The sequence below is a fragment of the Pan troglodytes genome, chromosome 10, assembly GCF_028858775.2.
Source record: "Pan troglodytes isolate AG18354 chromosome 10, NHGRI_mPanTro3-v2.0_pri, whole genome shotgun sequence".
Lineage (NCBI taxonomy): Eukaryota > Metazoa > Chordata > Mammalia > Primates > Hominidae > Pan > Pan troglodytes.
The window spans coordinates 82811809-82833903 of NC_072408.2; the positions used below are offsets into that span (position 1 = coordinate 82811809).

Sequence of the window (22095 nt, forward strand, 5' to 3'; positions counted from 1 at the left end):
TTTTTTTTTTTTAAAAGAAAACAGCATCAATCACTTAAGATTTTCTTCCTCTTTTTTTTTTTTTTTTTTTACACTTGCTTATTAGTATAGCATCTCGTTCCAAAGCTGGTACCTTTTCTTCAACAATGTGGTAAAAACTGAGTATAACCCTTAATTCAAGGTAGGCCTCTACTTCTACCTGAATTGGTACAAAATTAAGACATTATCTTATAAGAACTAAAATTGTATTTGAAATTTTTATTTTAGCTGCAAAAACAAAAACAAGCAAACAAACAACAAATAACTTGAAAATAGGCTTGTCAAATGATGTAAATTCATCCTTTCCAGGGAAGCAGAAGGTAGACCCTACCACAAAGAAAAGATGCTTAGTTAATGGAGGTTAAATTTAAAAATACAGTTAAATTCAGGCTAACTTCTGAAAATCCCGTTTTATTCACCTCACTGTGGTACCAGTAACTATACTGAGTCAGGTTACTTTACAGTTAACTATGTCACCTAAAACACAATAATCCATTAACACTCTAATAACAGTTATTGGGTGTGGTCATACTGGAAATTCTTAACCATATAGTTGTCTTGCCAATTTTTTTTTTAAACAATAAATTGTCTTAGTATAAGTCACTGCATTTCTGTAACAAAGTAATGAAAGGCACAGCTAATCCAAGCGGACTTAACCCTATTCAACAACCAGCTGAAAAAATACTTTGGTTCTTCAAGGAAAAAATTATGAAAAAAAAAAAAAAAGGTATTTCCTTTAACAGTTGTTAATTTTCATAGCTGTACTCCAAGAGCTACATAAAAATATTCCAGAAGAACCAAATTATGTAGCAATGAATGAACATGCGTGACAGAATTTGTGCATTCAACATATCTGGCAGAAAAACTAGTTAAAATGCTAGGTAGAACAAATTGGTCTTTAAAATATCAGTTTCCTGTCCTTTAAAAAAAAATTACCTAGTCTACCAAGAAAATACAAAAACATAAGGCTGTAAGTAAATAAGAGTTGTGTTTAGGCTATTACAGTGCAGGTTATCCTCAAGGCCACATACATCCTGCTTCACTGCTGCTTGCACTCTGCTGGGTTTTGATCCTTCTGTTAAAGGAAAACAACAAGTCAATCTATCTTCTTCTACCTGCTTCAGTGAATTTCTCAATAGTAATTACTGCCTTAATTATAACAGTAGCTCACTGTTGTCAAAAGAAATGGTATAGGACAATGGTGGTAAATTATTTATTTTATTAGCAAGTCACTGAAATGCTAAAATCAAGCTCAAACTTTACACTGTAGAATTAACTCCATAAAATGTGACACACGCTAAACCATAATCTTAAAAAAATAAAGTTACCAAGCAATTTATGTTAGTTATATTACCAATCAGCTTTGTTTTTGCTAATCCTAATATAACAAATTCTCAGGAATAATAGACTAGGACTCTCAGGGACTGAGTAAGAGTAGTTGGAAGGATCTAACAAACTGCACTGCTCCCCAGTTCCCGAACACTCCTACAACCAGATCTTTTAAAAACCTTTATTTTCTAATGCTTAAAAACTGTTACAATTCGTCCCATTAAAATAGAATCCTAGGGTTCACTGTACCTGAAACTATAAAAAGCACGAAGTCCAAACAAAAAACAATGTTTTTTAGAAAAACGTCCACTGAAATTATGTGTACTGTTCACAATGCCAGTGGGACTGAAAAAACAAAGTTATCCAGTCAATAGGCTTTATTTATTAAAGACTTTAACGGAGAGAAACTTGATATTCAGAAACACCAACTCTTACTTTAGCTATCTTAAATTTAATAGAAAGCAGCACTAATTTTGCTCACCTTTGGGTCATAGTCTGGATCATTTTCCTCATCTCCTTCTTCTTCCCCTTCCTATATTAAAGTTCAAAATGCATCCATGAAGTATGTACATAGTAGGTAAACTGGCTCATAACGTAGGGAAAATTTAATACAAGTTACTCTACGGATCAACAGATTTTCATGATTACAGACTTTGATGATAATACAATTTAATTTGAAAGCTTCTAATATGAAAAATTTCCCAACACAACTTGAGACATCCAGACAGCTTTTATTGAAAATAGTTACTGCAGCCAACGTTGGAAAAGTTTACTGCAGCTTTTGACTTCTTCAAAGAGCTGATAACCCTGCAGCAGAACAAAATTATTTGAAATAAAAAAATGTTGCTGAGTTTTGCAATTTATTTATTGAAACCTTATACATACATTGTTTGGCTGTAGAATTCTAAAATCATGTTTTCCAAAATGTTTTTATCCCAAATCACAGAATGATTATAGCAAAGGAATACATAAGTCATTCAATTTGCTTCTCAATGTGTTAACCACAGAGAATTATTTGCTCATTTGGTAAACATTACCTCATCCGCTTCTTCACCTTCTTCATCATACTGAAAAGGAAAAACAGCGTTAAGTGTTGAGTGAATGTAACACACATTTCAGAGTAGCATCAGTAACATTTATCACTGTATAAACTAGTGTCTAAAAAGAGAAAACCTACTTTCCTATCAAGGGGCTGATTATAAATTAAAACACATAGTAGCTGCAAGAATCACTCTGCTCACTGCCAATTTATAAAATTAAAGAACAGAGTACAATCATGTGGATAAAGTGGATGATCAGACAAGTATTACTGTAAATATTACTCACCTACACTTAAGTGTGGAATGCACTGTACGAAAAGGACCTAAAGCCTACTCTAACAATTGCCGTTGAGCAATAAACATATTCAAAACATCTATATGCAACCTAATCTTAACCTAACCATCATTCAGTACTACCTTGAATAGAAATTCTATGCCTCCCAGTAAATGTTTTCTTGTGCACTAAAAAAAGTCCTAGTTCTGTGAAGTCAAGGCAAGGGCATAATAGATCTATAGCACTAACCAAACATAAAAAAGTTTCACAAACTCAGAACAATCTTATTAGCAGAAAATTAAAAGCTAAGATAAATGAATCCAAAAATCCTAAGGAGACATACTTAAAACCCAGAAAAGCTATATACAGAACATCAGTAATTAGCCTAATTTTGAATTATATTATGTCCTGCTTCTTAAAAACTAAACTAATCTATTACCAATTCTGACCACTATACCCTCAACCAATTATTTCTTTGCAGGATTCAAATTCGCTTACATCATCATCATCATCTTCAATAGCTTCTCCAGTAAAATATAACACTGATCTTGGGATTATACGCTCACGTAAAAAGTGACCAATTTCGAAGTCTGCAGCAAGGATAGCTTCAGCATCATCATCCTATTTTTAAAGGAAAACAAAAGCAGAAAATTTAGGAATAACTGTGTTACTTAATTTGGCACATGTAAGACTCTTAGAGGCTGGGTGTGATGGCTCACACCTGTAGTCCCAACACTTCAGGAGGTCAAAGTAGGAGGATCACTTGAGCCCATAAGTTCAAGAGCAACCTAAGCAACATAGTGAGACCCCCCCTGTGTTTGCACAAAAAATAAACAATTAACTGGGCAGGGTGGCACACGCCTGTAGTCTCAGCTACTTGAGAGGCTGAGGTGGGAAGATTGCTGGAGTCCAGCAGCTTGAGGCTGAAATGAGCTGTGATCACACCAGTGTACTCTAGCCTGGGCAACCGAAAAAAAAAAAAAAAAGACAGACTCTTCAGTTTAAATTATATGATGAAGGGAAGAAATGCTCAACTTTACTTTTTACTTTCCATGATTTTTCTCACACCATGTTAACAAATGATTTGTCATTTTTAAATTTCCTTAATAACTTTTCCAAGTTTTTAACAAAAAGAAAATAAGCTAGCAGGCCAGTATGCATACTAAGATAAATTGTGAAGAATAAAAATTAGAACTGCTTAGTTTTTGCTGGTTTAAACATAAATACATAAAAGCAACTGTTACATGTCCGCAATTTTCCTTTTAAAATATTATTGAAAACACCAAATAGAAAAATAAAAAAAAAAAACCCTTGGGTTATTGTTAATATATAGTTATTGTTAATATTGTTAAGTACAAAGCAAATAGAAGGACATAATAAACAACCACAGAGGATCACTTTATAGTTCCTAAAAGACAGTACCCAAACAGCTGTACAGTTTTAAGTCTACTAATTCCAAATGAGACAGTCCTAGTTCAGAAAGACAATATACTAACTAAATCAGGTGCCCCTAGCACTTTTCTTTTTTAGAGACAGGGTCTCGCTATGTTGCCCAGGCTGGCCTCAAGTGATCCTTCCACCTCCGCCACCAGAGCAGCTGGGACTACAGGTGCCTGAAGCTGTACCTGGCTTACGATTTCTATTTAATAGAAAAGCACAGGGCAAAAGTGGGTCTGACATTATTCACAATTAAAATATCCCACTTTGGCCTGGCTCACACCTGTAATCCCAGCACTTTGGGAGGCCAAGGAAGGCAGATTACCTGAGGTCAGGAGTTCAAGACCAGCCTGGCCAACATGGTGAAACCCTGTCTCTACTAAAAATACAAAAATTAGTGAGTTCAATGGTGCGTGCCTGTAATCCCAGCTACTCGGGAGGCTGAGGCAGGAGAATTGCTTGAACCCAGGAGGCAGAGGTTGTGGTGAGTGGAGATTGCACCACTGCACTCCAGCCTGGACGACAGAGCAATACTTCATCTCAAAAAAAAATAATAATAATAAAATAAAATAATCCCACTTTAAGTTCTATGATACTAAACAATGAGCACACCCTCTGTGAATTCCATGAATGTTTGAGTCAACAACATAATCTAATAAATAGAAAAATCCAAAAGGGGGTGGGGAGGAATTCAAACCACAGGTGGAGGTTTTCTATCCTTAACTAGACTGTTTTGTCATCGTCAATATTTAGTAACAAAAAAACAAACAAACAAAAACCCCAAACTTGAACACAAACTCCAACCCATCCACTGATATGAAAATAGTGTGATGCTCTAACTTAATACTTAAAGTAGTTTTTCTCACCTGAAATTCACACTGCTTTATGTTCTCTTTTTTTGTCCTATAAGCCAAGCCAGAAATACTTACTTTTGCCTTTTACAGATTTGTTCTAAGTCTTAGCCAAGAGTATTCCAATTCAAAAGTATTCAGTTTAGGTTAATTTCTAATTCCATATATGTACAAACTATTTAAACTATCTCAGTTAATTTAAATTCAAAAACATGCCCAAAAGAAAACCAAATTCAAAACATACCTGCCCTACCTTGCGTGTATAGACTTTCTTTAAGGTTGTTCCTCAGTTCAGTCTATATGGCAGGAACATTTCATGTTCTTTGCCATATGCCATATATGTGAACATACTTAGTCACAATATGAAACCATATTTACATTGGAGTAACAAATTCAGGAATGAATCTGAACCATAATGTAGTTAGGAATGTAACAGTATAAGTGACTTAATATATTCTGGTTTTACTAAGGAAGACAACAGTTTTGAAAAGTTAAATCCCTCACAGCAATATGTGAAGTTTCAAAAGAAAAGAAAACCTTAAGATTTTTATCTCAGTGTTTCTCAGTAGAAGCACTGATATAATTTTGAATGGAATTATTTTTCATATCCAAAAAGTCTGCCCCATGCATTGTAGGCCTCAGAACTCAATGTAACAACCACCCCACTCTCCACTTTTGAAATTCAGTGCTTTAATTTCAAATATACGTAACAATTCAATAAATATATAACAATTCAACTTACCAGATCTCCACTCTCAGGAACTGCAAAATTGAGAAAAGAAATTACAATGAATAAGAAGCTAAGCAATGCTTTTTATAAAACAAGCGTTAATACTCAAGCTAAAACATTATTTACCTTCAGGAGGGGCAAAAAAGTTAAAGAAAGAGTCATTGGAAACTGTTTTAGTCACAGTACGAACTGTCCCACGTCCCTTGTGTTTCTGCTTCTTCTTAATAGTTTTCAAAGTGACATTCTTTCCTTTTTTCCAATCTATCTGGCACCTTGCAAAACAAAGAAGAAAAATCTATTACAATTGACAATCTTTCAACTGCTAAACTTTTAGAAGTAAATGTTCTATTTAGATTTCAAATTTTAGAAGGGTGAATTGCTTCAAATGTTTTCTATAGCAGTATAAAGGGAAAAATTTTATTTCTAAGCAAATATTTAAAATAAACACATTTACAATTAGCACAAACACACAGTATAATTTAAAGAAGCATTCCTCTGCAAAAATATATGTGAGACAGTCATGGATCCAAGGAGAATTACAGGAAACTTGATAAGCACTTTTCAGAAAACGTATTACCAAAATGTTCAGAGACAGACTATGTACATATGTAACTGAAAATAACCGAGTATACAAATCAAGTATAACAAAAACAGAAAAAACATTTTGTTAAGGTAGTAAAATTAAACTCACCCTGTACAACCCATAATTTCTGGTCCATCAAAAGAAAAGGGATCAGAATCATCTGGTTCTGACCTCATCCTGTATGTCTTTGTCAGCACTTCATTTGTAAAATATTCATTGGGTTCAAAGTGAAATTCTAAGACAAAACTCTGGGGAGAGGAAGCATAAAAATCAGTTAAATACCTACCTCATATATTTCAGTACTTTAGTAAATACAGCTTCATCTGTTTTTATCAATATTCTAAATGATAATTTTTTTCCTACTCTGAAATACAATCTTCTTTTTGAGACTGAGTCTTGCGTTGTTGCCCAGGCCGGAGTGCAGGGGCACAATTTCAGCTCACTGCAACCTTTGCCTCCCAGATTCAAGTGATTCTGGTGCCCCAGCCTGCCAATTATCTGGGATTACAGGTGTGTGCCACCACATCCAGTTAATTTTTGTATTTTTAGTACAGACAGTGTTTCACCATGTTGGACAGGCTGGTATTGACCTCCGGACCTCAAGTGATCCACCCACCTCGGCCTCCCAAAGTGCTGGGATTACAGGTGTGAGCCACTGCACCCAGCCATGAAATATTTAAGAATGGGACAGACTGTCAGATGAGCCCCAAATTATGTTAAAATCAAAAAAATTACGTTAAAATAATAATGAGGTACAAATTGAACTGAATAAAACTTAGTTTCAATTTACATCTATTAAATAATTAACATGTTTACACAACAGGCTAGGCATTCCTGAATAAAGTGACCATGTTGTCTCCCTTACTCCCCAACTACTGGAGGAATCAGGCTTTTAAATAGTAGACTAAACGTGAACTTGACACAGAAAAAGCCCAACCTTAAGCATCTACAGCCTATATTCTTAGCAGTTTTGCCCTTAGTTGACATTAATTCTGGTGGTTTGGTGGACAGCTTGTTGGCTGATCTTTCCTCATTAGGGAGTGGGCATCCTCTAACATCAGTTTTGTGTAATTCCCAAGCTCATGCCTTTTAATGCAGAAAAAGTACTTATTCATGTTCCCTTGGCATTATTTTTATCCACTTATCCAGGAACAAGGATTGTCTGTGTTTCAAACACAATTTATGATCAGAAGGAGGAAAAGGAATAAATACTGCCTCACAATTAGCAGCATCCAAATATTTATTCACTATAACAAAGAGCACCAACCTTACCCTTGAATGTTATCTTTTTAAAAGCTTCTATTTATCTACCTGTAAGCATGTTACAAAATTATAAATATTTCAAAGTTCTTTTACCATAGGCTGGCCAGCATCTGAGAACTTCACTTTAATATCTTTCAAGTGCTTCAGAATAGGTTCATCGTGTTCCTTCAAATTAAAAAAATAATAAAAATGAATAACATGGCATTCGAGGACTGTGTTCTGTTACTACACAAACACCAGCTGACTGAGACATAATATATTTTAAAGTAGTTTTGTATAGCAATTATGAACCTTAAGACTTACTCTCCAGTTTATGGCTTATACTAAAGCTAATTTATACTGTAGTTCTACTGCCACTGGTAGAGAAAAAGTGTCCAAATAGACAACTAAATTATTATATAGGTTGAAAAATCCAAAATCAAGTCTAAATAAGGCATATCTACTTTTAAAATGTTTCCTGATTGTAATTGCTGCCTTTTCCAGCTGCTTGTCCCCTTCCTCCTGGTCGTTCCTTTTCCACTTTGCTAAAGTAGAATTGTAATAAGCAGTAATTGTGTGAAGATCATTTCTTTTTCTCCATGTAACTTCCAACAATGACAAGACAGGGCAACATGTACTACTACAATGTAGACGGTAGGGGCTCACTCAAGAAATGCTTGAGGCAGTTTCCCAAAGGTGACAACAGTTATGGTTTGCCAGAGAATGTAACCATTGTGAATGAGTTTAACATCTTTATGGTATTCTTTTAAAATGCAAATTTCTCCTGGAAGAGTTAAGGGAATTGCATAATTGCAGCTATAAGATTAACTTTCCCATCATACTTCCATACTAAGTATGTAAAGACAAAAGGCACAGGGTTATAAGAAAACACCAGTCGATAATGAGCAATTATCAATGGGACCATTTCATTATCTCATTTTTAAAAATAAACTGTAATTTATTTGATTACATTAATCAAAGCTGTAATTTCTCTTCTACAGATATTAGCTATTTCAAAAGTAAGCAATCATTCTAGAAAGATCAACACTGAAGAGAACAGTGATCACAGCCATTTAAACTTCAAAGATTTACCCTTCAAAGTAAACTGGTACATTTATGAATAAAATTACCTGAACCATATCACTGAGCAAGTCAACATTCTTAAAAACAGTTAACCAAAATTCAGGAATTCCTTTGGGGTCTTCTTTTTCTTCATCCTTTTTCTCATCTTCAATCTTGGCCTTTTCTTTCAATTCCTCCTTGATTAAGTGACAGCAAACATTATTTAATACATAGATTAGACCTCATGATAAAGTAGCAAAGGTATAAAAACCAAAAAGCACAGTCACCAGATATTACCTTCAAAGTTCTAGTCTATCTGTGTAAACACCGCCGTTGCCCATAACAAAACTTAATCCCATCAAAATTACTGCTACCACACTCCTCCAAAGAGAACCACTAAGGTGACCAAGATGTGTAGGAAAAACCATTTTAGTAAAAAAAAAAATGTAAAAACTAATTAAAAATGAAGACTTAAGCATAATAAACAAGAAAAGCAACAGAAATACTAATTTGGTCCATTGCCTCACCCCATGGTGTTCTTAATCAAAACATTATATTCTCTTTACCAAACAACATAAAATAGCAATGCTAGAGAGGTGGAACACTTAACACAGCACTGAATGTGTGTCACAGCTCTGCCATTATTCATTGTGGGCAAGTCACTTAGAAGCCTCCATGTCTTCACTTGAAAATGGCAACAATCCTCAGCCTACCATGAAGTTAAAAAAAAAAAGAATATAATGAATCTACAAACTAAAAACTGTAAGCCAGGCGCAGTGGCTCACGCTTGTAATCCCAGCACTTTGGGAAGTGAGGTGGATCATTTAAGGTCAGGAGTTGGAGACCAGCCTGGCCAACATGGCGAAACCCCATCTTTACTAAAAGTACAAAAAATTAGTCAGGCATGGTGGCGCACGCCTGTTATCCAGTTACTGGGAGAAGGAGGCAGAAGAATTGCTTGAACCCAGGAGGTGGAGGTTGCAATGAGCCGAGACTGCACTCCAGCCTGGGCAACAGAGACTCAAAAAAACTATAAAAATAGTCTGGGCACAGTGGCTCAGTGGTTCAAGCCCATAATCCCAACAGTTTGGGAGGCTGAGGTGCGAAGATTGCTTGAAGCCAGGAGTCTAAGACCAGCCTAGGCAAGAAGACTCTGCCTCTACAAAAAAAAGTAGATTAAGCTGGGCATAGTAGCTTCAGATAGTCCTAGCAACTTGGGAGGCTGAGGTGGGAGAATAGCTTGGGCCCAGGAATGAGCTGCAGTGAGCCAAGATCATGCCAGTGTACTCCAGCCTGGGCAACACAGCAAGTCCCTGTCTCTTAAACAAAAAAACTATAAAATGTAAGGAAATAATGACTTTTTGAGTACAGATGGTGGTGCCAGGTTGAATAACAGTTCATCTGTATTATCATTCTTACAAAAAGGAAAAATATTTCCTAGGTATAAAAATACAACTGATGCTCTAGGGAGGCCCTGGCCGGGGAAACAAGTTGCATTTGTCGGCTCAGCTGGCAACAGTGGCGGGAGCAGAGCTGGCGGGGCCTGTGCAACTGCCTGGGTTTGTGAAATGGCTGCTGACGTTTCCGATTCCAATAGGGCTGACTGCAAAGGAGACCCAAGGAACAGAGCCAAGTTAGATGCTGATTACCTACTTTGAGTCCTTTATTGTGGAGTCTGTTCATTACCAATAGAGTACTGTGAATATATGCCTGATGTTGCTAAATGTAGACAATGATTAGAGAAGAATTTTCCAAATGAATATGCAAAACTTACTGTGGAAAATTCACCCAAACAAGAAGCTGGAATCTGTCAAGGTCAAGGAACAGCAGGGGAAGAAGAGGAGAAGAAAAAACAGAAGAGAGGTGGAAGGGGTCAAATAAAACAAAAAAACAAAGACGGTACCACAAAAGGTTACTATAGCCAAAATTCCCAGAGCAAAGAAGAAATATGCGACAAGGGTTGTGGCCTTGTAACTTTTGAAATTGATCTTAAATCACACAAAGATTTTTTGCTCAAAAATTCTCCTGTGGTGCCTCAGTAACAGAGGAGGATGAAATTATCATTCAAGGAGACTTTACAGATGACATAATTGAGGTCATTCAGGAAAAACAGACAGAAGTAGATGATGACAGCATCGAAGATCTTGGAGAAGAAGTGAATTTGAAAATTTGTCTGTAGTTAATGGCCTGAACTGACAGTAGATATGGCCAAAGGGAGAGAGGCCTTCATATATATATATATATATATATATATATATATATATATATATATATATATATATATTCTACAGTAAAACTGTAGACTGCCTTCGTTCTTGGCATTTTCCCTGTTCTGTACAAGGCTGCTTATTTTTTTATTGCCAAAGTCAAATAAACAGGAGAGACTGTCATGCTCATACATGAACAGAATTTAGTCAAATAAAAAATTTCGGTTATTTGGTACTTTTTTTTTTTTTTTTTGAGACGGAGTCTCACACTGTCGCCTGGGCTGGAGCGCAGTGGCGCGATCTCGGCTCACTGCGACCTCGACTTCCCGAGTTCAAGTGATTCTCCTGCCTCAGCCTCCCGAGTAGGTGGGATTAGAGGCACCCGCCTCCACACCCAGCTAATATTTTGTATTTTTAGTAGAGATGGGATTTCACCATGTTGGCCAGGCTGGTCTCGAACTCCTGACCTAGTGATTGGCCCACCTAGGCCTCCCAAAGTGCTGGGATTACAGGCATGAGCCACTGCGCCTGGCCTTTCTCTTTCTCTCTTTTTATTTTTTGAAAAACCCGGTAGACTTTGTGGTGACCTTTTTTGTTGATTATTTTACTGATCTAAAGCTGAGTGATTTTTAATAAGAATTTGAATTTGGCTTCCTCACCAATAATATGTCTCCTTGCTTCTTTGATGTGATAGTTTTGAGATGGGTGAGAATCTAATAGATCTGTGGTTGAATTTGCTTTGCTGTTATGAAGTCCACCCTATGGGCACAATAACATACTGTTGGTAGGAGTTGTTGGAGCTGTTCTGGAGATTATTTGGTAAAGTATACTAAAAGCCTTAAAACCACGTATGTGCACTGTTTGAACCAGTAAGCCACTTCTTTGAAATTAGAAGACATTAGAAGAAACAATAAGCCTTGCAATAAAACTTATGGATGAAAGTATTCATCACAATATGATTTATAATAAAAAATTGCAAATGTTATAAGTGAACAATTGGAAAATGGTTAAGGAAGTGATGGTGCACTGTGTGGTATGTTTATGTTTAAAGATATGGTATGCGTATGTTTAAAGAATCATATTTTCTAAGATTATTTGGAAACATGTTTGGTAATGTCAAGTGGGGGCACCCCAGATACATTTTAGACATTTAATCATCATCGTTCTGAGAGGAAGGCCATTCAGAGATGCTAGAGGTTCTTATTCTGGATATAAATTACATAAGTAAAATTCTACTAACCAATTAAAAATAATGTACAACCATGTTCAATATACAGTCCTGGAAATAGCAATTGAAATATGTCTTTTCACAAGAGAAAATGACAGTTTTAATGCTCCATCAGATGAATTCGAACTTTAAGTCAGGTGCTGCAAATTGGAAATAAGACTTGTGGTGTTTTAAACTGCTGTGGACACTTAAGAAACTTAGAACCCATGAAACCGCTGCTTATCGCCATGCAAATTACAATCTTGAATGACTGTTTTTTAAAAATAAAGTAATAGAAAACCGTGTAATAAAGACGTAAAATTAAAAAATGAAAAAATACAACTGGTTATGTAATATTGTACTCCATCATTAAATGCTAACATTTCTGACAAGTCCTAAGATTTTATCATCTTAAAAACATACCAAAATAAAGTTGGTACTAACCGAAATCTCATCTTCTTCATCTGGTTTCCATTCACATTCTTCTTCCGTAGGTTCATAAATTGCATTAATAATTTCAAATCGCTAAAATGATTAAAAAAAAAAAGGCTGTATAAAAACACTGGCATCCAAGCTAAAACCAGTGGTTTCTCACTAAGAAGTCTTACAAATTTAACAAATGCATACCACAACTTTAACTGCTATTATTGATAATTCCTCCAAGTGCTGCCTCTAATAACAATTTCAATGAGAGTTCTAAAGACTAACCTCTTCCAAGTCTGCTTATATTTCCAGAATTCGTCTTCTAGAATGTTAAATTAAACAAAGTAGGAGAAAGCATTACCTTATCAAATAGAGGCTGATAGAGAACAGCATACTTCCTTTCAAGATCATGAACTTCCTCATAGAATTTGGCTTCTATCTGTGCACATTTAACTTGCAGGTTTTTGAGAGCATTCACTCGTCTTTTAACTACCCTAGGCAGGCTGAAAGGTTAGAAATCAGTTATATAGCATTAGAGTAAAATGGAAGTCACACTTCTTTCGTCATACTGAAACTGAAGCATTGGAGTTAGTGAATGACAGGTTTTTTATCTGAAGCAAAAGGTAGATTCAAAGTAAATAAAAATCAAATAGATATAAATACATTGATCCACTGGCTATATTTCAAAAGTAGAAATGTAACTGGGTAAATTGATAAACAAAATGTAAATCATATTGTCAACCCTAAATCTTTACCCAAGTTAAGTGTTGGACTTGTCATTGCTGAAGTCATGGACAGACCATCTTAATTCTGAGAACAATGATTACTTGGATTTTTCTTTTACATATATCTCACCCATACAAGTTATTAGGAAAAAGGAGGGGAGCATAGGCATATCAGTAAAAAGGACAAGATTCCACAAACCATTTTTTTTAGTCTCCATATTTAATTAGGAATTAGTAATTACATTATTAAATACAAGTGTAACATACTATAAAGAGGAGACATGTATTTTTAAAATAACAGCTTTAGGGCCAGGTGCTATGGCTCACAACTGTAGTCCCAGCACCTTGGGAAGCCGAGGCAGGTGGATTCCTTTAGCCCAAAAGCTCAAGACCAGCCTGGGCAACATGACAAAACCCTGTCCTTACAAAAAATACAAAAATTAGCTGGGTGTGGTGGTGCATGCCTGTGGTCCCAGCCACTTGGAAGGCTAAGATGAGAGCATCACCTGAGCCTGGGATGTCGAGGCTGAATTGAGCAAGATTGCACCACCACTGCACTCCAGCCTGGCTGACAGAATGAGACCCTGTCTCAAAAATAAATAACAGCTTTGATGAGAAAAAATTCATACACCATACAATGAACTGTGAAGCACTATTTTGTTAAAATTTTATTTTAGGTTTAGGGGTGTATGTGAAGGTTTGCTATACAGATTATTTTATCACCCAAGTATTAAGCCCAGTACCCAATACTTAATTTTCTGCTCCTCTCCCTCCTCCCACACTCCACCCTCAAGTAACCCCAGTGTCTGTTGTTTCCTTCTTTGTGTTCATGAGTTCTCATCATTTAGCTCCTACTGGTAAGTAAGAATGTACGATATTTGGTTCTCTGTTCATGTGTTAGTTTGTTAAGGATAATAGCCTCTAGCTCCGTTCACGTTCCCACAAAAGACATGATCTCGTTCTTTGTATGGCTGCAAGTATTACGTGGTGTATACATTTTCTGTATCAGATCTGTCACTGATGGGCATTTAGGTTGATTCCATGTCTGCTAATGTGAACGGGGGCACTGATTTTTAAAAGGTTATACAAACTAGGTTATGAGTCTCCTAAAGAATGATTAAACCTCTCTAACAATAAATGTTCACACTTAAAATTTAAATAACTTCAGGGAATCTGTGCAACAGATACAAAATCCAGGTTAAACTTTCCTGCCACAAACTTTTGTAAATCAAATAATTCACTTACTTAGCCACCAGTTTACTTAAGATTATTAGAAATAAAAAACAAACACTTGAAGATATCAACTTTCTATTTCTGTTAATTTTAAGTAAAAAGCACTATTCTACCAAGGTAGTGAACTAGCATGGTCTTCTGGCTTTTCTTGCTCCCCCAAAAAGCTAATCCCAGAAACTTTAGAACAAGAATGAAGCAACTACTGAGGCACACACACACCATAAGCAATTTCAGGTAAGACTGGAGGTTGTGTTTAACTGTACAGGGTAACCAACAACTTAGGGAGGGAATGGCCACAGTAAGTAGCAGTGCGGACAAACTGGAAGATAGCAGTTCCGCAAGAAAGCTTTTTAAGTTCTGCTCCTGCCTTGCAACAATCGTTGTCTGTCATCTTCACCCTTCACAAGAGCCCAATGCGAGGGCTGATGAAAGCTGCACGGTTCAAAGCCTTCAAACATGTATTCGATCCAATCTAGGAATGATGAATTGACAACCAAAGGAGACTAGTCCCCCACCCTACAAAGCACACCATAAAAATTGCCTGGACTGGCAGCAAACTTTCAGTCTAAGGCAACTAGTGCTCTACTACTTAGGCTCACCCTGCGCCCTTCTCCTTGTCACAGACCTTCATTTCTCCCCAAATATTCATTATTAGGGTAACTGGTATTGCCTAATGTGCTGGAGCTCAGAGAATAACTAGAAACTTCAAGGGTACAATTTCTATGAAAGAGTGAATGAAATGATTATCATCTGAAGCAGCATAATTAGAGAATTTAAACAAGAATGTAAATATACTTAGAGATGAGGAAGACTGACATGCAACAAGACCAAGAAATCTACAACAGACTGAGAATGTTAAGTATGAAAAATACAATAACTAAAATAGGCAACAAATAAGAGAAACAGGATAGATTCGACTGAAGATAAAGTCCATGATGTTTTAAAGTTCTACCAGAAGGCAGCATGAAAGACAGATGGAAAATAGAAAAGCTCTGAGATATGGACGACAAAAGTAGCAATAGCTGACAGAGAAGGGGTACGACCTCTTCACATATGAGAATGATACATTTCTCAGCATTAAAGCAATATAAAAATCCTTACTCTGCTTCCTAGACATGTTAATGAGATTTATGAATATCACAGACAAAAGAAAATTCTAAAGGTGTCCAGTGAGAAAGAATAACCTACAAAGAAAAAGGAATCAGACTAACAACAGGCATTAAAAGAAACACTGAAATAAAGAAAAAAATAAATTGTAGTTTTTAAGAACTCTGAATTTACTATTTCATAGCCAAACTATTATTCAGATATAAAAGCAGGACAAAAATTATATCAGGTATACCAGGCTTCAGGTTTGCCACAGATACTCACTATATATTACTAAAAGCAACTTTTGAGGAAAATTTTTTAAAAATCCAGCAGATTCTATTTAAGGTATGGGTGTGGTCAAATATCTTGGCAAATTTCTTGCCTTGAAGGGAAAAATAGAGGGCCAGAGAAAGCACATTTATCAACAATATAAATATTGGTAAATTTAAGAAATCAACAGGGGTAAATAAACTTAGATATTAGGTTATAAGCCACTACCATAGTAACAAAAATCAATGCCATTAACTTTGGAACCAGAAGGCGACTTGATCTATCCAATGGGAAGCAGAAAAGAAGGAAGAAAGACCCAAAGTAAAATAAATTAAAAAATAGAGAAAGATGGCAGCAATAAATCCAAAAACAATACAACTTCTAAGAAATGCAACTAATAATAAAGAAGCAAACATTGAGGCCGAGTGTGGTGGCCCATGCCTGTAATCCCAGCACTCTGGGGAGCCCAGGCAGGTGAATCGCTTTAACTCGGGAGTTCGAGACTAGCCCAGGCAACATGGCAAAACCCCATCTCTACAAAAATACAAAAATTAGCCAGGCATGGTTGTGCATGCCTACAGTCCCAGCTACTTGGGAGGCTGAGGCAGGAGAATCGCTTGAGCCGAAGGATGAGGCTGCAGTGAGCCGTCATTGTGCCATGGCACTCCAGCCTGGATGACAAAGCGAGACACTGTATCCAAAAAATAAAAGCAGCAAACACTGATACTAGAGGAAGACACAAAGATGAAAAGATGGAAAAAAAAAGACATACTAGGTTAAAAGTTTTAAAAAAAAAAAAGAGGCTGGGGGTGATGGCTTATGCCTGTATTCCCAGTGCTTTGGAAGACCAAGGTGGGCCCAACAGTTCGAGACCAGTCTGGGCGACATAGGGAGACCCCCATCTCTACAAAAATAACAGCCAGGCATGATGATATGTACCTGTGGCTCCCAGCTACTTGGGAGGCTGAGGTGGGAGGATCACAGTGGGCCATGAGTGTGCCACTGTACTCCAGAGTGGATCACAGAGTGAGGCCTTGTCATAAAAGCTGGGGGTTGTTATTGTAATATCAGACAAATAAAAATTATGACCCCCCCAAAAAACATTATAAAACACAAAGGAAGACACATATCAGTAAAATGAAACAAGAGAACAAGAAATGTTCATCACAAATATCATACACCTAATATGGCTTCAAAATATTTCAATCTACAAATGACAGAAAAAACTGTCAGGTCAAACAGACAACCAATAAGCAGAAATAAAGAGAAGCTGAACAATACAATAAGCTTGAGCTATTAATTTCAGCATACAGATCTTCACACTCAACATTTACAAAAGTAAGAGTATTAAGGCCATAAAAAACACAAATTAAAAAATAAAAATCAAATGAATTAAGCATTCAATTTAAAAAACTGGAAAGAGTAACATAGAGCAATCCTAAAAAAGAGATAACAGCAGCAGTAACAAAAGACAGTATAGAAAAGGAAAATCAAAAGCAAAATTAATATTCTAAAAACTTAATAAGATCAAGACAACCAGCAGAATTAAGATGCAAAATACAGAATATGAAAACCAGATTTTTAAAACTATTGTAAACTATGTACTAATCAATTTTAAACCTAAATATGTACATGTTTAAAATATAAAACTCCAAAACTGATGAGAGAACTTGAATAAATTAGTATGTTTAAAAAAAAAAAATTATCCAAAACTCCCCTGGACCTCTACTTCCCCAACTCCAAAGTCCCAAAGTAAATTTTTAGAAGAGTTCTACCCTAAGAACTGCTAATTGCTATCTTATACAAGTTGTTTCAGGAAACAGGAAAAATTTAAAAAGCTGCTCCATTCTTTAGGCAATTGAAATCTTGACTCCAAAAACTAGTTAAATATTACCACTTCCTGAAACTTTATGCACATACATACATGCATGCACACAACACAAGCTCATTTCACTAACAAGTAAGAACTGTAAAATTCAATTACTCAACAATGTAACAATAACACATCATGATTCAATGTACTACAGGAATGCAAGGCTAGTTTGATATCCAAAATAAGTATTTCCAAAACATGTATTTACTATTTACTTAATATATTGAAGGGAAAAGTTCAATAGAGCATCTTAATTGATACAGTTAAAAAAAAAACCAAAGGTCAGATTAAAAAACAGTAAACAGGCACTGAATTTAATGGAGATTTTATATTCATTCCCAGTATGAATAGAAATAAGACAAAGAATACTAATGTTTAACACAGTAGTGAAAGTCCTGGTAATGTTGTAAAGAAAAGTATGTGGTATAATGTAATGTGGAAGAACAGAGCTAAAACTGCCATTATTTGCAGATAAAATCTTGTGACTAGGGGGGCAAAACAGAACACATTACTACAATAAATTTAGCAAAGTTACTGGATACAAGAGCAACTTAAAAAAATAAAAAAACAGCAATCCTCTGTAAATCAAGAACAGCCAAACAGAAAATACAAAAAAGATGCTATTCACAACAGCCACACAAAATATACAGAAATTAACTTAACCAATAGACTCTATGAGGATAACTTTGAAACTAAAGACACAGAATGTGACCTGAATAATTAGAAGTATGTGGATGAGACAATATTAAAAGATATAATTCTGTAAATCTACAAATGCAATATAATTCCTATCAACGTTTTAAGGTTTGCTTGTTGACAACCCTGGTAAACTTAACTGTCAAAAATGTGGATGATTGGGGGAGAAGTATGAAAGGATGCAACCTGCCCTGCCAAACATTAAGACAACTATAAAGTCATAGTAATTAAGTGTGACAATGACAAGAGACAAAGACCAATAAAACATGAGTGCCGCTCAAAGACAAACACAGGTGTTTACAACTTGATATGCAATGAAGGTAGGTGGTACACCTAAATGGGGGAACAATGGATTGATTAGTGAATAGTGTTAAAAAAAAAAAAAAACTAGCTCATGTCACTGGAGGAGGACCCAAAATAAATAAATAAATAAATAAATAAATAAACCTAGCTCAAAAAATGAGGCAGAAAAAAAAGGAACTGGAAGCCTACGTACAACTAATACAAAGGTAGACTCTAAAGGGATTTAAGACCTAAATGTAAAAGGTGAAACTATTCAATACGAAATGTAGCAGAAACCAGGAGGGACTTCTTAAAAAGTTTCAAAAGTACAAGCCCTAGGGCAAAATATTTTACTAAAATAAAACTTAACTGTTTACCAGAGGACTCCATGGATAAATTTGCAGAAATGACACATTATTTAGAATGTCTAAAAACTGACAAGGGAATAACATTTGGAATACAAAGACTTTTGCAAAGCATTAAAAAAAAGTTGCAATCCCAACAAGAAAGTGGAAAAAGGGTACCAATGGGCAACGAAAAAGGTTCAAGCATTATGAAGAAAAGCTAAAAACTCATTAGAAATCATAAAATACAAATAAGACAAAATGAGTCCACACCTCTTAGACTGATTTAAAAATAAAAACAAAAACACTATGAAGCTGGATGGTGCCAATTGTTGGCAGACATGAAGATGAATCTATCTTCTTGCATTGAGTACAGTATTTCTGGAAATCATGCTAGAAGTTTAATACTTAAAGGCTTCCATACTCTATGTAGGTGGCAATCCCACTGCTGAGCACACATCTCAAAGAAATTCTCACACAGTTCCTTTACAGGACATGTACAAAGATGTCTATAACAATAGAATTTGTGTTGATAAATAAGTCCATCATAGGAAAAGCAGATAATAAAACACAGCGAACACATACCACAGAGAACTAGGCAACATTTAGAAGCTACTAACTATAATTAACATATAGACAGTAACTGAATGGATCTTAAAATCACAGAAAAGTTTTTTAAATGTGTAAGCTGAGTAAGATATTCATGCTATTAATAATGATTTATGTCATCAGTGAAATAAGAAATCTGTATTTCTTCTAATTCTGTGCATTTCTAACATACCTCTAAACAAATCTCTGAAATGCTCAAGATCAGTATACTTCCTATAAACTTGAACCAAAATAAATAAACTTTAAAAGACCAATGCAAACAGGTGGTACTAAGCACAATTTTAAACTTCCAATAATCCTATACTGGATACTAACAGACAATAGGTTTCCACTATTGCATATCTAAATCCTAGATGGTCTTAAAAATAGATACGCCTGCAACGTTGATTATAAAAAGATAAATAAGGACTATGGAAAAGTTGTACCTTTCAATGTATCCTGTTGGTGTTTCTACCAGACCATCAAGTCTTTCTTGAAGGGCTGCAAGAATCTGAGGATTTTGCATCATCTGAACAGTTAGCTGACGTGCTTTAAAAAAAAAAGGGCATCAAAAGAAGGATTTTATGAAAATGTATTATGCTTTTTTAATAGGACAATCCAATCTCATGAAGTTTTCCTAACTGGCCCATAAATTGCTGGTATATCTAATGAGTAGAGACAGGCAGGGAAAGCTAAAGAGAATACACTATAGGAAAACCCAATGTTCAGGAATAATTGAGATTCCTAATCTATCTCTAGTCAAGACAGTTCTCAAGGCCACTGCCACAACTATATGAACAATATCCTTTCTCTTCCTGGAATCCTGTGTTTCACCCACCTTGCATTTTAGGAAGCTCAAAGCTTCATTCAGATGCCTATCTATGACTCTTGACAGTCCTCTGAATGCAGACAACACATATCAGAAAACTGCAAATATACTGACAGTTTTAGGCCCAGGAGAAAGGTGAAGTGAGTGATCTGAATGTTTATGTTTGATGCTTGTGTAATGTATTTCTATGTGTATGAATAAAGTTAATAAAGTTAATAGTTGGGACAGTCAAAGACTGTAACTAAAGCCAAACAAAATGTGGTTTTCAATGGCTTTTTAAAAACATACTCAATCCAAATATGCACTAGACTTATACAAAACAAATTACAGTACTAACCTTCTCTTCATCATCAATACAGTTATTACACAAAGTGCCATAAACTTAATTTTCCCAATTACTTTTTTGAGGTTAATTTACTTCTGATAATAATTCAATTACTGGATGATGTACACACAGCCAGGATAACCAATACAGATTTTTAAATATCAATATTGGTCACTGAGGATACAGTTCTGTATCTGTTAAGAAAATGTTACTAAACAAAAGCTGAAGCTATTAATACAAGTTCTGAAGTCTTTTCACAATTAACTTCCATCCGGCTTAAAAATGAAAAGCTGAGTCATCTGGTACCTTAATATTCTTGGCCCAGATCTACAAGACATACCCTAAGCAGTACAATCCCCCACCACCACTCCTTTTAAAAAGTATCTGCTAAAATAAATTGTGAATATTACCTACATTTAATAAATGGCTCTTCTGCTTGAAGGAGTGGATTTTTAAAAAGACACACACTACATGTTCTCCATATATTAAACACTAAACATACTGTTATAAGCACCACATCACAACCTGTAACATTTCTAAATTCAGACAGAACTCATGGGCAGCTGTTTGACATAAGTACACCAAGTCACTCCAACAGTGTAGGATGCAAACAATGACTTCTAATTGAGTTGCTGTATCTATACCTACCCGCCCCTTACACACACACACACACACACACACACACACACACACACATACACACACTAGAAGTATGGACCAGTAGATAAATGGGACAATGAGCAAGGGTCCAAAAAAACAGACTGGTACTTATAACTACCCTCTAGTAGACATGTGCCAGCAATCACTGGCTCCTGAAGTAATTTAAAGTAATACCTTTGAGTTTTGTTTCTTCACCAGTTTCCTCTTCTTCTACTTCTTCAACATCATCCAAATCTTGATCAAGTTCAGACTGTTCTTTGCTACAATATCATAGTATCACACCAAGGTTCAAATGTACCAATTACCAAAAAAAAGTTACAGAAAAACTTAAAATTCATTTTCAAAATTAGTATCTCTTTCAAAGACATGAAATAGGAAATTCAAAAGGTAATTCCGTTTTCTAACTTCATATGTAAACAAGTACACACTGGAAGTGCTTACACTTTCATTAAAAGCATCTGGTCAAATGTAAAGTTTACACTTTTGAAGCTTTATAAAATTGGTTTTGCAGGTTTTTGGGGAATGTGATGTCAACAAGTACGTGCATTCAACCGAATATCTACTGATTTTACTTTTCCTTCTTAGTAACAACATTCTCATTTTATATGAGATGGCAACACACCAAGCTAAAAGTCTACATTTCCTAGCCTACCTTTAGCTACACTATTTTGACAGCAAGATAAAAAAGCAGAAATGCTGTATTTCTTTGAGGAAGTATCCTTAACAGGATGGTAGATAGCTGGGAAGCCTTTATCTTAATCCCTCTCCCCCTCCCACT

At 35.5% G+C, this 22095-nt stretch overlaps 1 protein-coding gene and 1 pseudogene across 12 annotated transcripts in view; one reads left to right on the forward strand and one right to left on the reverse strand.

The window, feature by feature from the left end:
• Nucleotides 1–222: 222 nt before the first annotated feature.
• NAP1L1 (nucleosome assembly protein 1 like 1) overlaps nt 223–22095 on the reverse strand; it is a 37134-nt gene continuing 15261 nt past the window's right edge. For 2 of the 12 annotated variants that reach the window (XM_063785923.1, XM_063785924.1), the window contains exons 3-16: nt 21492–21577; nt 19950–20052; nt 12765–12906; nt 12425–12505; nt 8635–8763; nt 7619–7690; nt 6371–6510; nt 5806–5951; nt 5692–5711; nt 3160–3282; nt 2385–2414; nt 1829–1879; nt 1050–1093; nt 223–345 (exon numbers count right to left, since the gene is read on the reverse strand). In XM_063785923.1, coding sequence (XP_063641993.1) covers nt 1058–1093; nt 1829–1879; nt 2385–2414; nt 3160–3282; nt 5692–5711; nt 5806–5951; nt 6371–6510; nt 7619–7690; nt 8635–8763; nt 12425–12505; nt 12765–12906; nt 19950–20052; nt 21492–21577 — 1159 coding nt within the window. In that variant the 3' untranslated portion in view covers nt 223–345; nt 1050–1057. Of the gene's footprint in view, nt 1094–1828; nt 2155–2384; nt 2415–3159; nt 3283–5691; nt 5712–5805; nt 5952–6370; nt 6511–7618; nt 7691–8634; nt 8764–12424; nt 12506–12764; nt 12907–19949; nt 20053–21491; nt 21578–22095 lie in introns of all 12 variants that reach the window. The other 10 variants (XM_009425870.5, XM_063785922.1, XM_063785927.1 and 7 more) reach the window with 7 other exon arrangements.
• On the forward strand, nt 10116–10745 carry LOC100612767 (density-regulated protein-like; annotated as a pseudogene).